This window comes from Balaenoptera ricei, chromosome 4 (assembly GCF_028023285.1).
Source record: "Balaenoptera ricei isolate mBalRic1 chromosome 4, mBalRic1.hap2, whole genome shotgun sequence".
NCBI classification, from domain to species: domain Eukaryota; kingdom Metazoa; phylum Chordata; class Mammalia; order Artiodactyla; family Balaenopteridae; genus Balaenoptera; species Balaenoptera ricei.
In genome coordinates this window covers 79,628,100-79,643,720 of record NC_082642.1, presented here as the reverse complement: position 1 = coordinate 79,643,720, position 15,621 = coordinate 79,628,100, and the positions used below count along the sequence as shown (strand labels likewise).

General features: G+C 40.6%; 1 protein-coding gene across 5 annotated transcripts in view; it reads left to right on the top strand.

The window, feature by feature from the left end:
* The window catches only part of IGF2BP2 (insulin like growth factor 2 mRNA binding protein 2), a 164,696-nt gene that overhangs the window by 134,629 nt on the left and 14,446 nt on the right, over positions 1-15,621 (top strand). For 4 of the 5 annotated variants that reach the window (XM_059920717.1, XM_059920718.1, XM_059920721.1 and 1 more), the window contains 4 exons: positions 2,455-2,577; positions 2,925-3,060; positions 5,862-5,990; positions 15,523-15,591. In XM_059920717.1, the coding sequence (XP_059776700.1) occupies positions 2,455-2,577; positions 2,925-3,060; positions 5,862-5,990; positions 15,523-15,591 (457 nt within the window). The remainder of the gene's footprint in view (positions 1-2,454; positions 2,578-2,924; positions 3,061-5,861; positions 5,991-15,522; positions 15,592-15,621) is intronic. The other variant, XM_059920720.1, reaches the window with a different exon arrangement.

Below are 15,621 nucleotides of genomic sequence, written 5' to 3'. Positions count from 1 at the left end.
ATAGTATGTTAAATAGAAATACTGAGGACATCTTTGTTCTGTTCCTGATCTTAGAGGAAAACCTTTCAGTTTTTCACCATTAAATATGATGTTCACTGTGGGCTTTTCACAAGTGGCCTTTACTATGTTGAGGTAGTTTCCTTCTGTTCCTAAATCGTTGGGTGTTATTAATCATGAAAAGTTGTTAAATTTTATCAAATGCTTTTTCTGTATCAGTTGAGATGATCATGTGAGTTTTGTCCTTTATTCAGTTAATGTGGTGTATTATATTGATTAATTTTCATATGTTGAACCATCTTTTCATTTCAACTTAAAGGACTCCCTTTAGCATTTCTTGTAGAGCTGATCTGATAGTAATGAACTCCTTCAGCTTTTGTTTATCTGGAAAAGTCTTAATTTCCCCATCATTTTCAAAGACAGTTTGCTAGATACAGTATTCTTGGTTGATAGTTTTTTCTTTCAGTGCTTTGAATATGTCATCACAGTCACTTCTGGACTGCAAAATTTCTGCTGAGAAATCCATCCATAATCTTATGGAGACTTCCTCATATGTTACTAATCACTTTTCTCTTGCTGCTTTCAAGATTTTCTCTTTGACTTTAGACACTTGGGTTATAATGTATCTCAATGGCATTCTCTTTCGGTTGATCCCAGTTGGATGTTCTTGGAGCTTCTTGAATCTGTATGTCATTTCTTTTCTCAGATTTAGAAAGTTTACTGCCTTTTTTCTTTGAATAAGCTCTCTGCACCATCTCTCTCTTCTCCTTCTGGGATTCCAATGACATGTATTTTGATCCACTTGATAATGTTCCATAAGTCCCTTAGCCTTTCAATTTTTTTTTTTTTTTTTTTGGCTGCGTTGGGTCTTCCTTGCAGCGTGCAGGCTTTCTCTAGTTGTGGTGAGTGGGGGCTATTCTTCGTTGTGGTGCACAGGCTTCTCTTGTTGTGGAGCATGGGCTCTAGGCACATGGGCTTCAGTAGTTGTGGCACACAGGCTCTAGAGCGCAGGCTCAGTAGTTGTGGTGCACAGGCTTAGTTGCTCCGCACCATGTGGGATCTTCCCGGACCAGGGATCGAACCTGTGTCCCCTGCATTGGCAGGCAGATTCTTAACCACTGTGCCACCAGGGAAGTCCCTTTCTCCACTTTTTAAAAATTCTCTTTTCTTTTTTCTCCTCTCATTTGATGATTTCACATGACTGATCTTCAAGTTTGCTGATTCTGTCTTCTGCCTGATCATGTGTGCTGTTGAACCTTTTTAATGCATATTTCAGTTCAGTTATTGTATTTTTCAGTTCTGTTATTTCTGTTAGGTTGTTTTTTAATAGTTTCTTTTTCTTTGTTGATATTCTCACTTCGTTCATGCATCATCTTCCTGATTTCATTTAGTTGTCTGTGTTCTCTTTTAGGTTATTGAGTATCTTTATGATCATTATTTTAAAGTCTTTGTCATAGATCTGCATTTCTTTAGGGTCAGTTTCTGGAGTTTTATTTTGATCCTTTGATTAGGCCATGTTTCCATTTCTTTATATGCCTTATAACTTTTTGCTGCGATTTGGACATTTGAAAAAAAACACCTCTCACAGTCTTTGCATACTGGCTTTGTTCAGGAGAAGATCATCACTAATCAGTCTGGCTGGAGGTTCTAGGACCTCTCAAACCATTTCTGATCTCTTTCACCCTCTGGCTTCTGACTATGGAACTGCGGCTCTAACAGTTCACCTCTGTTTTGAGCAGCTTCCAGACTCTGGCACCAGGCTTGTCAACTCTAAGTCAGGCGAGACAGAAACCAATCACTCGGGCAGCCCCCAGGCAAGCCAGAACGTGGGAATCATGGTCCAGTCTTTTGTTTCTGTCCCAGGGGAGGATCCCTGGTATGGAGGATTTCCTCCTAGTTTCCCCTTGCTATACTGTGTAGGGGAAGGAGCATGAAAAGCATGCCAAATGCCACAAAATTTCCTACCCCTTTTACTTGAATCCCTTTTTGGTTTTATAAAAGCCTGGATGCTATAGCTTCTCACCTGATCTCTAGAGTTCTCAGATAGATAGTCTAGCCTATCTTTTGTTGTCAACTTGGTGTCTCTGTGGGAGTAGGAGGGCCTGTAGCTTCCTAGTCTACCATCTGACTGATGTCATTATCCATTGTGCCTTTTTTAAGAGCAAGGAAAACCTTCCTGAAATCACCCAACAGACTTATTCTCATACCTAGTTGGCCAGATCTCTCTCATGGACCCATTTCCAACCAGTCACAACAAGGGAGTATAATTTCCATGGTTTGGCTTGTGTTAATCAGAATTCACACACCAGAGTTAGTGAAGGACCCAGCATCTCGTAAAGCCCATGGCCACTTGGTACCTGAACAAAAATGGCTTCTATTTGTAAGAAAAAAGGGAGGCTCTTGGGAGGCAACCGTTGTGTTCACCTTAAATGTTAAAATGTTGCTTATGTCTTTTAGAGCTGAAGAGATTCCTCTGAAGATCTTGGCCCACAATGGCTTGGTTGGAAGACTGATTGGAAAAGAAGGCAGAAATTTGAAGAAAATTGAGCACGAGACAGGGACCAAGATAACAATCTCATCGTAAGCCACTTGTTCAGATTAATTGTGCCCAATAATGGAGAATTTGAGCATTTTGATATATCCAACTCATTCATCTGCTTTTCCTTAAAGTGGGAATGTAATCATAAGTGATATGATTATGTTCAACACCATCAAAACAAATACATAAATAGTTACCAGTCAAACATTTTCTACTATGGATTTGATCTAAATCACTACAAAGATTTGAGATAAGATGGCAGATATTCTGTGCCACAGCGTGTGGTGTCTTCTCCCTGTCTCCTCCACCAAGACTTGTTTGTGATCCTTCTGGGATTTTATTTTTCCTTTTGAAAAAAGGAAATTTTTCTCTTTTTCCTGGTGGCCAGCTTGCAGGATTTGAGCATATACAACCCTGAAAGAACCATCACTGTGAAGGGCACAGTTGAGGCCTGTGCCAATGCTGAAATAGAGATTATGAAGAAGCTGCGTGAGGCCTTTGAAAATGATATGCTGGCTGTTAATGTAAGTGCCTACTGCTTTCTTCTCCACTGGTTTTCACATGTATTTTCAGGCAGGACCCAAGCCTCTCTAAGAATAATTGCCATTCAGAAAGTGAAGAAGCACTTTAGAATAGGTATGCAGAGTTATTCATGTCTTCTTGGGACAAGGACATTAGAATAATCAGGAAACGAACTAGTAAATTATGATAAGTGCACTGGACAAAATAGTGTGAAGTCAATAAAATCACAACTTGGAAGATTTTAAAATGAGGAATTGCTTATGATGTATTGTTAATTAAGAAAAGAATATATAAAAGTATATATAACTAGGGTTATAATTATGTAAAATAATATGGGTCAAAATGCCTGGAAGGCTATATATAAAAATCAAAATAGCTGGTATGTTAGAAAAGTGGGATTTTTTTCCCTCCTTTCCAATTTTAAAAATACGTACTTTAAAAATAACTTCTGATTTTCATCTCTCACTGATCTATTCTTTTATTTTTTTTTAATTAATTTATTTATTTTTAAATTTTATTTATTTTTGGCTGCATTGGGTCTTCATTGCTGCGCGCGGGCTTTCTCTAGTTGTGGGGAGCGGGGGCTACTCTTCGTTGTGGTGCGCGGGCTTCTCATTGTGGTGGCTTCTCTTGTTGCAGAGCACGGGCTCTAGGCACGCAGGCCTCAGTAGTTGAGGCATGCAGGCCTTAGGGCGCGCGGGCTTCCGTAGTTGCGGCACGCGGGCTCAGTAGTTGTGGCTCACAGGCTCTAGAGCTCAGGCTCATTAATTGTGGCGCACGGGCTTAGTTGCTCCGTGGCATGTGGGATCTTCCCGGACCAGGGATCGAACCCGTGTCCCCTGCATTGGCAGGCGGATTCTTAACCACTGCGCCACCAAGGCAGTCCCTGATGTATTGCCCAGTAAATGTTGTCATCCACCTCAGCTCTAATACTTCTAGCAGACTGATTTGGATTTGTTCTTCCTGTTATTACTACTAGTTCCAACTTTTTAATGGGGAGACACCATTCTAAAGTTCATTCAGAAATCTTAAAAATATTTGTCCATCAATCAAAGCACAAACTCAGCTCAGAGGAGTAAATTTTTTCATTTTTTATGATAATGATTTTTTTAACATATACAAAACAGGAAAGGATACTATGATAAGCTCTCATATGCCCATAATCCAGCTTCAACAGTTATCAACTCATGGCCTGTTTTGTTTCATCTGAACCTTTATCCATATCCCCACCCACCTTGGATGACTTTGAAGAAAATCCCAGACTTTGTATATAACATTTCACAGAAGAATAAATGTTGACGAAGTACTAGGTAGGTTAATAGGTTAAACGCAGCCCCAGTTTCCTCACCTGCAGCACTTTCCACGAGACCTTCTTACTCAGGTCAGTATTCTCTCTCCCACCTCACCCCAAATCCCACCTTAGTAGCCCACATCATATCATAATTACGAGGCACAACGAGGAGAAGACTTCAGTGGAAACTTCTCCCCCATTTGTGTGTATTTGTCTTTGAAAGTATCATCCACTGATCTCATTTTCTTCTTTTGGGATCTTGATATCTTATGATAAACAGCTCTTTCCGTGAACACCTGGAAATGCTACAAAGGGTCTGGGTGCTCCAGACATCTTCCCCTGAGCATATATATCACTTAGGTTCATTCATGTCTGTGCTAAAGTCATGCATTGATAGGTGAATAACAAAACTACTAGATCTTATACGTGAATGGGATCAAGGTTAAGGATCCTAGCTCTCCTATTCCAGACATTCTAAAAGAAGGCAACTTACTGGGTGACCCTAGAGCCACAGATAAGAAAAGAGAAAATGTTAGAGGTTTGCTTAGCGTTCGGGGGGCAGTGGTGGGACAGGCTGGATACAGTCCAGGGTGGGCGCTGCATCATCCCTCTGCCTCTGAAGGGGCAGCCTGTGTGAGCATCCCCATGTTTAAATGTGAAATAAGCAAGTGAGATGATCATGAAGCTGGCAACTAAATGGTGAAGAAGCCAAGGTTGTGAACCATTCTGAATATGGATAATGGAGTTTACATAAGTGGTATCTTAGTGAAGGGTCTGATCTTTTCCTGGATAGAGTTAGGAAAAACTATTAACCTAATATGTTTTAAACATATTCATTCAGCAAATATTTATTGAGCATTTACTATGTACCAGGCACTGAGCTCACAGCACTAAATAGGACAGTCTCTGTCTATAAGGAAATCGTGGTCTAAAAAGGGGAGGGGCAGCTACGCAGGCCACTCAGATACCATGTGACGCGTGCTGTTGTAAGGAAACGCGGGCATGTTAGGAGAGCACAGAAAGGGCAGTTGAGCTGAGGCCTTTGGGGTGAAAGAAGACTTCCTCGAAGAGGGGACACCTAAGCTCAGGTGAAACCCACATGACGAGTAGGATGTAGCCAGGTGAGGAGGGAGAGAAGCACATTTCTTGCAAGGTAGACAGTGTGTGCGGGGATCCAGAGGAGAGAGAGGAGCAGGACTGGGCAGAGTGGAGGTAAAGGGTTAGCAGGAGAGATGCTGGTGAGGTGGCCTGGGTCCCCAGGAAGAGCCTTGCTTGCTGTGTTAAGATGTGTAGACACTCTCAAGGCAGCAGAGAAGCTTTGAAGGAATGCCACAGTCAGGTTGAGGTTTGGAGAGCTCGACCCTGCAGCAGGGTGAGGAAGAGGTCCACGGGGCCTGGGCGGAGCTGATGAGGAGACACCGGTGCCATCCAGACAAGAGATGGAGGTTGACCCAGGCAAGCTGGACCTCTCAGGTCTCCTCCCCTCAACTTTTTCTCCATTTTTATTCCCAGCAACAAGCCAATCTGATCCCGGGGTTGAACCTCAGCGCACTTGGCATCTTTTCAACAGGACTGTCCATGCTGCCTCCGCCAGCAGGGCCCCGAGGAGCTCCCCCCGCTCCCCCCTACCACCCTTTCGCTGTAAGTAGCTCAGCTTTCAGGGGTCTGCTCGTGCTCCCCCAGGCAGCAGCATTTCTCTGCCATGTTGAATCAGAGCCAAAGCCTTCATTTGGAGGCTGTGCTCATAAGGGATTGTAGAATGAATTGAACAGTTCTTAGGACTTCTTCCTAATGGACAGATTAATGTTACTAAACCATCTTCTAAGTATGTGCTGCTCTTAAACATATAGTATATGTCATATCTGGGAAAGAAAGAGACTATTAGTAAATTCATTAGCTAGAAGCCTATTCATTGTAAAAAAGGATTTGTTAGCTCAAATAAGAACCTTCATGAGTGTTGTTCACCTACTAAAATATTAGGGTACCTGGATGACTCATGTATAAAATTCCCACCTGTGTCTATGACTCAAATTCATTATATTCTATTAATAGGCAGTTTTTAAAAGAAAATAACACACAGTGTTTAGATTTCTAAACGCTTAGCACAATGCCTGGCATTTAGTAGATTCTCAGTAAGTATTTATTGTTTGAATCATAATTAATAGTGGCAGAAGAAATGTGAACTTTATGTGTTTTCTGCTGGTTCCCATTCTCAAGCATCATTCAGGATCAACAAATTACCAAATTAGGACTCAGGATACTTGACAGCTTTTTTTTTTTTTCATTCCTAATTCTTCTCCAGACATACTACTTATTTTTTAAGCAAACTAATTTTCTCCCAATGTTTATACTGTTTAAATGGGAAGAATCAGGTTGGAGAACATTAGCTTAACCACTTCTTTCTTTTGAGAGGTGGTCTCTGGTGTAGTAGGCATTGCAATGTCCGAATTCCTAGTAACTCTTTGGGTCTCTGTAGAGAGGTAGGATGAACTCACTGTGCTGTTTTGTCAACAAAATACAGACATGAACTTGCACCCACGTCCTTAGTCACAAAAACATACACGTTCTGTCATCTTGTTTATATACAGCTCTTCTGAGTCATTTTAAAATCTCCATACCATTTCTTTAGAGTTATATACATTTTCCCTTAAACTAAAGGATAAGGCCCAATATTGAGCCGTGTGTGTGTGTGTGTGTGTTTGTGTGTGTGTGTGTTAGAGGGAGCTGGGAATATGGCAGGAGGGAAATGGCAGCTGTTATAGTCATGTAGCTGCTCTAAGGAGGGAGAACAGCTATGAGAGGTGCATGACCCCGTATCTTTGCTGAGATTTGAGAATGACCGAGCCCAGTACAATGAACTGGCATTTAGATACATCTCATTTCTTGGGAGAAATACTGCTCCACAGAAGATAACTTCAAAAGCCTCTCAACCTAAGTAATGTAAATGGTGGGAGAAAAAAGGTATAATACAATAGACCACTTCTAAAATTGATAATCTAAAAGAAAGGTCAGCAAACGACAGCCTGAGGCAGCCCACTACTTATTTTTGTAAATAAATACATCTGTGAATGTTTATTTACGTACTGTCTGTTTGCTTTCCTGCTGTGATGGCAGAGTTGAGTAGATGCAGTAGAGACCCTGAGGTATGCAAAGCCTAAAATATTTATTTGGCTCTTTACAGAAAATTTTGCAGACCCCTGAACTAAACAAAAAGAGAACTTTTCATATGATAGCAGAATATTTTCTAAACTTGAAAATAGGTTTTGCCATTTATATATAAAAGTAATATGTGCAAAGTATTTAAGAAGCAAATAATACAAGTGCAAGTTTTTTCTTAATCTAGAAATAATCAATGTTTCTATGTATATGTGTGTGGGTATATATGCAATTTATATATACATGTATAATGTATTATATAGGTGATATGTGTGTGTGTGTGTGTGTGTGTGTGTGTGTGTTCCAAATGTTCACTCTACAATGGAAATCCTTGTATATATATCTTGGTTCTTTTATCCAGCTGTTTTCTCAATAAATTCCTGGAAATAGAATTGCGGAGCCAAAGAATGTATAAATTTTATATATAACTATAAAAAACATAAATATTGATACATGATAAATTTTGATACATAAAGAATGTACTACTTTTCCTTCCTATCTGGTATATGACAGGTGTTTTTTTTCTCCTATACTCACTACCGATGTAATTATTCCTTGCAATCTGATACTTTAAAGGGTGCTATTATGAGATTTAACACTTTGGGGCTTATTGGCCATTTTTTTCCCTCTCTAATGAATTGTCTTTTTGTATCCCTTGCCCATCAGTCTATTAAGAGGCAGTATAGATTCTGGAGTCAGGCTGCCTGTGTTTGAATCTCTGCACTATATCACTTGTTATTTTTAACAAACTTGGGCAAGTGACTTTTAACCTCTTTGTGTCTCCATGTCCCTGTCTATAAGATGGGGGTAATAATAGTACACATATCATGGGGTTGTTAAATAAGTAAAAACCTGCACACAGTAATTGCTATGTAAATCTTAGCTGCTATTGTCATTTACCGCCATCTTTTTCTTAATGATTTGTAACAGCTGATTACATGTTAAAGCTGTTAACCATTTGTCATGTTGTAAATATCTTCCACCAGCTTGTCATTTCTCTTTGCTTTATTTGTGGTGTCTTGTGCCATAGTAAATTCTTTTTTTTGGCTTATTTAATTTATTTTTTTTACCTTTTTTTTTCTTTTTTCTTTAGAGTATAGTTGCTTTACAATGTTATGTGAGTTTCTGCCATGGAGCAAAGTGAATCAGTTATACATATACATATATCCACTCTTTTTTAGATGTCCTTCCCATTTAGGTCAACACAGAGCATTGAGTAGAGTTCCTTGTGCTATACACTAGGTTCTCATTAGTTATCTATTTTATGCATAGTAGTGTTTATATGTCAGTCCCAATCTCCCTATTCCTCCCACTTCCCCTTCCCCCCTTGGTAACCATAAGTTTGTTCTCTACATCTGTGACTCTATTTCTGCTTTGCAATTAAGTTCACCTGTACCATTTTTCTATATTCCACATATAAGCGATAATTTGATTTTCTTTCTTACTTACTTCACTCTGTATGACAATCTCTAGGTCCATCCACATCTCTGCAAATTGTGCCATAGTAATTTAAAATAGATATTTTTTGAACAATCGAACTATGCTGTGTGAAGTAAATAGTAAACGTTTCCCTTCAGCCTGCCTTCTCTTACCCACATTTCACCCAGCAACCACTCCCCAGAAGTATAGCACTATTATGTTTTAAAATATGTTTTATGAGCATATATAATCCTATAATCATATTATTCCAAAACATAAATGGAATCATGCCATACACAATGAATTACTGTGTTTTTATTTGTTTGTTTCCATTTTTTACTTACTATGGGCATCTTTCCATATTTAGAACTAATTCTCTTTGATGACTACATAGTATTCCATTGTATGAAATTTACTATAATTTTTCTACTGAGCATACTATTTTTCTACATTTGGGTTATCTCTAGGCTTTCTCTGCTACAAATAGTGTCAAAATGAATATCCTTATACATAAGTGTGTGAGTATATCTAGAAGTAAATTCTAAGACTGCAATTATTGCATCAAAGGGGAATGTATTTTAAATTTTCACATTTCCCTTCAGCAGAATTTATGCAGAAATTTTAAGAATTAAGATAATTCAATCAGTGATGTTCTCCTTTATGGACTTCTGGCCTTTGTTGTTGTGCTAAGAAAAAGCCTTCTGCCATCTAAGACTATAAAATATTCTCCCAAGTTTTCTTACAGTAATTTTTAGTTGTTGCTTTTGGGGGATCATAGTTTATAATTCACAGGGAATTTATCTTAACTTGTACTTTGAGATAGGGATCTAACGTTATTTTTTTTCCAAATAGATAGCCAGTTTTCCGAAAGTCACTTATTGAGAAATGCACCATTTCATCACTCAATTTGAAATGGCAGCTTTGTTGTTCACTTAATTCGCACTGAGTCATATTCCTGGGCTCTATTCTGTTCCATTCATCTTTTTGTCTACACTATAGTTTTATAGCGTCTTTGACAGTTTCAACAATCTTTTTTTTCCTCAAAGGTTGAATTGGAAAGATGGTCAACTTATACTATACTTGGGAAAATTAATATGTAGGAATTTTCTGTTCCTTGAAGATTTGATACAATCCATCCATAAAAATTCTGGGCCTAGTACCTTTTGTTTGGAGAAAGATCGATCATTTATAACCTTTTCAATTTCTTATAAGTTTTTGACTTGGTTTTGTTGATTTATATTTTCCTATGAAAGTATTCATCTCTCTTTTCATACTTAGTGACACAAAGCTGTGCAAAGCAAACTTGCCTTTTAAAGCAGCGAACTTGTGAATATCTCTCTCTTTTAATTCCTAATATCATATATTTCCATTCTCTTCTTTTTCTTAATCAAATTTACTAGGGATTTTTCTTTTAATTTTTAAGTAGTTAAGGGTTTCTTTTTTGTTATCGTATAATTGTTTCCTGTACATTTTGTACTCAAAGACTGTTATTGGAACATCTCTGATTTTTGTGGTCTTGCTCATGCATGATCAAATTTTGGAAATCATGGGCACTTGGAAAGATGTACCTTCTCTGATGGACTCAAAGTTGTGTTTATGGCTGTAAAATCAAGCTTTTAATTGGTGGCTTGTATCCTCTATATAACTATTTTTATCTCTATGACTTACTACATTTTGATAGCAGTTTACTGTTCTCCCACTATGATTATGATTTTTCAAATTCTTTATTTCTAACAGTTTTTTGTTTAATGTATTTTTATTATATTACTCTATAAATAACCTGGAATTTTAGTACAAATTATTAAATTTTCTTTCGTAGTCAATACACAATCTCATATTTCACAGTTATTTAGAATTAACTAAACTTTTCTTACTGGTTTCTTTGCTCACTACAGATGGTTTCTTGTATTCCATATCCTCTTATTTTTTGAGTTGTTTTCATTTCTTTGTTTTTCTGGAGTAGTTCCTCAAACAACTTTTTTTACAGGAATAATTATGTAAGTAGTATAATTTCTAAGCTTTTCTATACCTGAAAATGCCTCCCCCCCACCCACCACTTCACATGTGAATGAAAGTTCAACTAGGTATCTAAAAATTCTAGGGTCTTAGTTCCCTTAGAACTCTGAAAACATTGTTGCTACCAGTCTGATTCTCTTTCTTTAGTAGGTAACTTTTGTTTTTTCTTTTGTCTGTAAGTTTTTTGCCTTTTGTAGTATTTTACTGACACCCTTGGAAATCAGAAATCTGACTCTGAGCCCTTTAATCTGAACATTCAAGTTTTTCATTGGTTCAGGAAAACCTTCTGCGTCTGTAATTAATTTTAACATTGCTTCTCTTCCCTCCACTCCATTTCCTCCTGGAGTTTCCACTTTATGGAGAGAGAGTAGATCTTCCCACTCTACTCATCATGTCTGAGTCCTTCCTTTTGTTTTGCGTGAGTTAATCTTCTTGTGCACTGATTGGCTTTTCAAGAGTGTCCATGCTGCTATTTGTATGACTTCTATTGAGTTTTTACTCCACAAGTCATGTTTTTAATTTCTAAGATCGATCTAGTTCTCTGATTGGCTTCCCTCATAGCAGTCTACTCACATATTAAAGCACTGCCCTCTTGAATCTCAACTGAGAAATCAAAGCAGACTTTTTAAAAAAGCTCTCCCTCTTTCCTGAATTAATTCACTGAGGTCATTTTCTTGCCTTGCTCAGCTTTGCTCCCCTCTTTCATGCTGCTGATTCTCTGTATATGTCCAATGAGTTTTAATTGTCCATTCATGTACTTAAACTCAGCAGAGGGCATATTAGAATCCTTAGGGGAGCCTTATCATAACTGCACCATGGGCCCCATCTGAACTAATAAATTTGGAATGTTCCAGGGGAGGGCAGTGTTGGGTTAAGATCTTGGGACGCAGAGTCAGACACAGAGATCTCTGCTCAAATCTTGGCTCCACCTCTTGCTAGCTTACCAGTTTCTGGTCCCCCTCAGCTTCTGAGGTGGTCCTCTGAGAGCTCACAAGGGTGATAGGCAGGGGCTGGAAGGAGGCACTGGACAAGCTGGGATAGATTGGTGCACCTTCTGAATCTTGAATAGCTCTGCCCATGACTCTGACCAAGTCCACTCCCTTCCTCCCATGTACATATCCCTGGTTCCCAGGGAGAGCACCTGCCATCTTTATAACATCACTCTGTCATCACACTAAAGCTATTTATATTTTTGAACATAATTTGTATGCCTGACCTTTGCCCTCTTTACTACCCCTTCAACACCCCTCTCTCTTCCTGCTCCCTGATTTCTTCATGATTCAGAATATCACCTAAATGATATATCAAATGGTCATACACAACAGCTAGGAACTGAGGACCCTGCAGTTCTTCCAGGAAAAGCAGGCCCAACTTAAAATTTAATTCCATTCTAAATGTTCATGAGTATGTTTGATATATACGCCTCTACTACCCCCAGGTAGTCAAGCACAGAGGAAAAGCAGACACTAGTTGCCCTCAAACAGAATCTGAAATGAACCAGTGGATAATAGTGACCCCCTGCACCCTTGCTGCCTCTCTTTTTGGGGGAGCACACCTGGCAGGGGCACCTTCACCATAACCTCTTCTCCCCCCCCCGTACCCCAAATCATAATTCTTTTGAAACACTCAAAAGTAAAGTAGCTTCTCCCTCATAAAATAGCTGGGGACCCTCAAACTGGGACAGTAAAAGCCCAATTGCCATTTTAGGGTTGTGGTTCCATACCGCCCACCCCACTCCGGGGCCCGTTTGTCAGATGGGTACACCCTGCTTTCCCGTTAAAGAGAACATTTATTTAAGTCATCAGCACGTTACTTTTTGATCATTATGACTAAGCTCCTCTTCCAGTTGAGGTTGTGGACTCCATGTAAGCATGGGGGTAGGGAGAATGGAAAGTGTGCTCTGATAAGTGATAAATAAGTACTCATTTAACACTCAGTAGTTCAAGCCATACATTGCCTGATGATGGATTCTCCATTCCTGTGACCTCATTGAATGCCACGTAACGTCCTTCAGGGGCATCCATTGTACTTTGGGTCAAATCCACATCCAAATCGAGGCCCACAGGGCCCTCCCTGCGTGATCTCACACTACCTGCCTCCCCATCCCATCAGGCTGTTCTCTCAGTTGCTTTCACCATACTGGCCTCTTTTCTGTTTTCCAAACAGACCAACCCCTTTCCTAGCTCTGCACCTCTCAGAACCCTGCTTAGAATGTCTCTTCCCTAGTGCCTTGCATGGGGCTCCGTCTCCTCTGTGGGTCCCAACTCAGAGGTCACCTCCTCCAAGAGGCTTCCCAGACCCCTCCAGCTGAAGTTGCCATACCACTCCTCATCTCGGCAGCTACCCTTCCTCATATCCTCCTGTTCGTTTCTTTCACATGCTTGTCTGCCTCTCCAGTAGAACCTAAGTTCTGTGGTGGCAGTGACCTTTTCTGTCTCAATAGCTGTGTCCCCAGCACCTAGAACAGTGCTTTGCTCAAATATCTTTTGGATGAATGAGTAAACAATTGAATGAACTCCCACAACAGTATTGTAAGCTCTGGATATTATTTTAATCCATTTGTGGATGAGGTTCAGAAAAGCTGAATAAATTATTCCAAGTTGTATAGAACTAGTGATTCAGACTCAAGTCTTCTGGGTCTTCTGACTCCAAAAACCAACTTATATACACAAAGGCTAATGACAGAGCCTCAGCTAGAAACACGTTCCTGATTGCCGAGTTTGGGGTTCTTTCTCCACAGCGGTTTTCCAGCTGTAACTCATGAATAAAAAGAGGACTGGGGAATTATTTCTTTTTATCCTTTTATAGTTCATCCCCTCCCCTCACCCAAGTGGTAGATCTGAATTTGATACAGTGTTTATATTGGGAGTATTTGAACCCAGAATGGAGCTACACTTGTGCTTTGTCTATTTTGAGGCCAAATCACAATTCAAAAGAATTATTTCTGCTGAGAGCTGAAGGAAAAGCTCTCCAGGTGAGAGGAGGGCAGAAGCATCCTCTCCCCAAGGTAGAGCTTTGTCTGAGCAGAAAAGCTGCAGGAATTCTCCCCGACCCGCCGTGGCCCAGGAAAGGGGCCTGCACTGAGAAGGGTCTGGAGCTGATGCTCTTCAAGAAGGAAGCAGGCCCAAGTGAGCCAAACGTCTTCACTCAGCTTCCTTTCAAAAGTGGACGTCGGGCAGAAGAACACTGATCTCATAGCCCCCTCTTGTGGCCCTGAGGTGTCACTGCAGCCTCTTTCCAAGTCGTGAGAGCAGAGGCTTGCATTACAGGATTGTTCCCTTCCTTTGGCAAAGCTCTGTCCCCTGCAGGTGCTGTGGACACTCAGAGCACCCTTGGAGGAAGTTCCCCACCGTGTTCACATCTCTTTTCCCCTGAAGTCCACTATCCAAACTCAAAAAGAGGAATCGTTTCATTTTTGTCCCTAATGAGTCCGAAGGCAAAGTTGTGCTCTGGAACTCAGAATCCAACTGGTTATTCAGTAGACAGAGGATACCAGGAGATTTGCTCAAGGACCCTCAAATGAAAGCTAGGTCCCCTAACTCCAAGCCTCCAGCTGGTCAGTGTCTGACCACTGCTAGACGGCCCCTCAGGGATTGGTTCCATGGTGCCCAGAGCTGTCCACCTCCCTTCCTGTAATAGGCATGTCAGCATTTACTTGGCCTTATGTGTAAAGCACAGTGAACTAGACATTGCTGACTCTGCTTAATGTCCTGCCCGTAAAATATATAAATGCAGATGTATTCCTGTCTTGCAGGACTGTTGTGAGGATTAAGAGAGTTTATGGGGAATTCCCTGGTGGTCCAGTGGTTAGGACTCCACGCTTTCACTATAGGGGGCATGGGTTCGATCCCTGGTTGGGGAACTAAGGATCCCACACGCTGCGTGGCACAGCCAAAAATAAAATTTTTTTTTTAAAAAAGAGTTTATGGATAAAGTATCTACCACAATGCTTAGGACACAGTAGGTATTCAATAAAAAGCAGCTACTTTAAAAATTAACGCTACTTTCCTAATAGCTCTGTTTTCTTCTACCACATCTGCCTTCCTGTCCCCTGCTTCCCCCTCCCCCTCCACAATATGTATTTATTCATTCATTTTCTCTCCTCAGTTTCGTTTTCAATTTCTCTATTCTCAGTCTCTCCATTCCTTCTGAGATTCTATGGGCACTCACTGATCTGACTTCCCAGGAACACTTTGCTTGTTTAGAATAACTCTTGGATTTGTCCTGGCTCTCTCTGTTCCTTTAACCTGTGGTTCATAATTCCTCAGAAAATAGAAACCACTGGCGCTTCCTCTCTGCCTGAGGGCAGGTTAAAAAGTGCGTGTGCATGTTCCCTCCTCTGGTGGGTTCCTGGGAAGCCTGGACCATGACTCAGCTTGGAAATGATGAATATCCAGCCCAGCCAGTGCTCCGTGAGGGAAGGGAGCAGAGATCTGAGCTGCAGAGGCACAGGTGTGCCTTTAGGACAGCGCGGCCCGGTGGTGGTGCCGGGAGCCTTTGTTGTGTGTGGGAATCTTGCCTCCCTGAGTTTGGTGAGCGGCCCTGTGGGCCCTGCTGACTGCCCATTTCTCTCCTGCTGCAGACCCACTCCGGATACTTCTCCAGCTTGTACCCCCCTCACCAGTTCGGCCCGTTCCCGCATCATCACTCAGTAAGTGCCCACAGTTCAGCCCCATCTGCC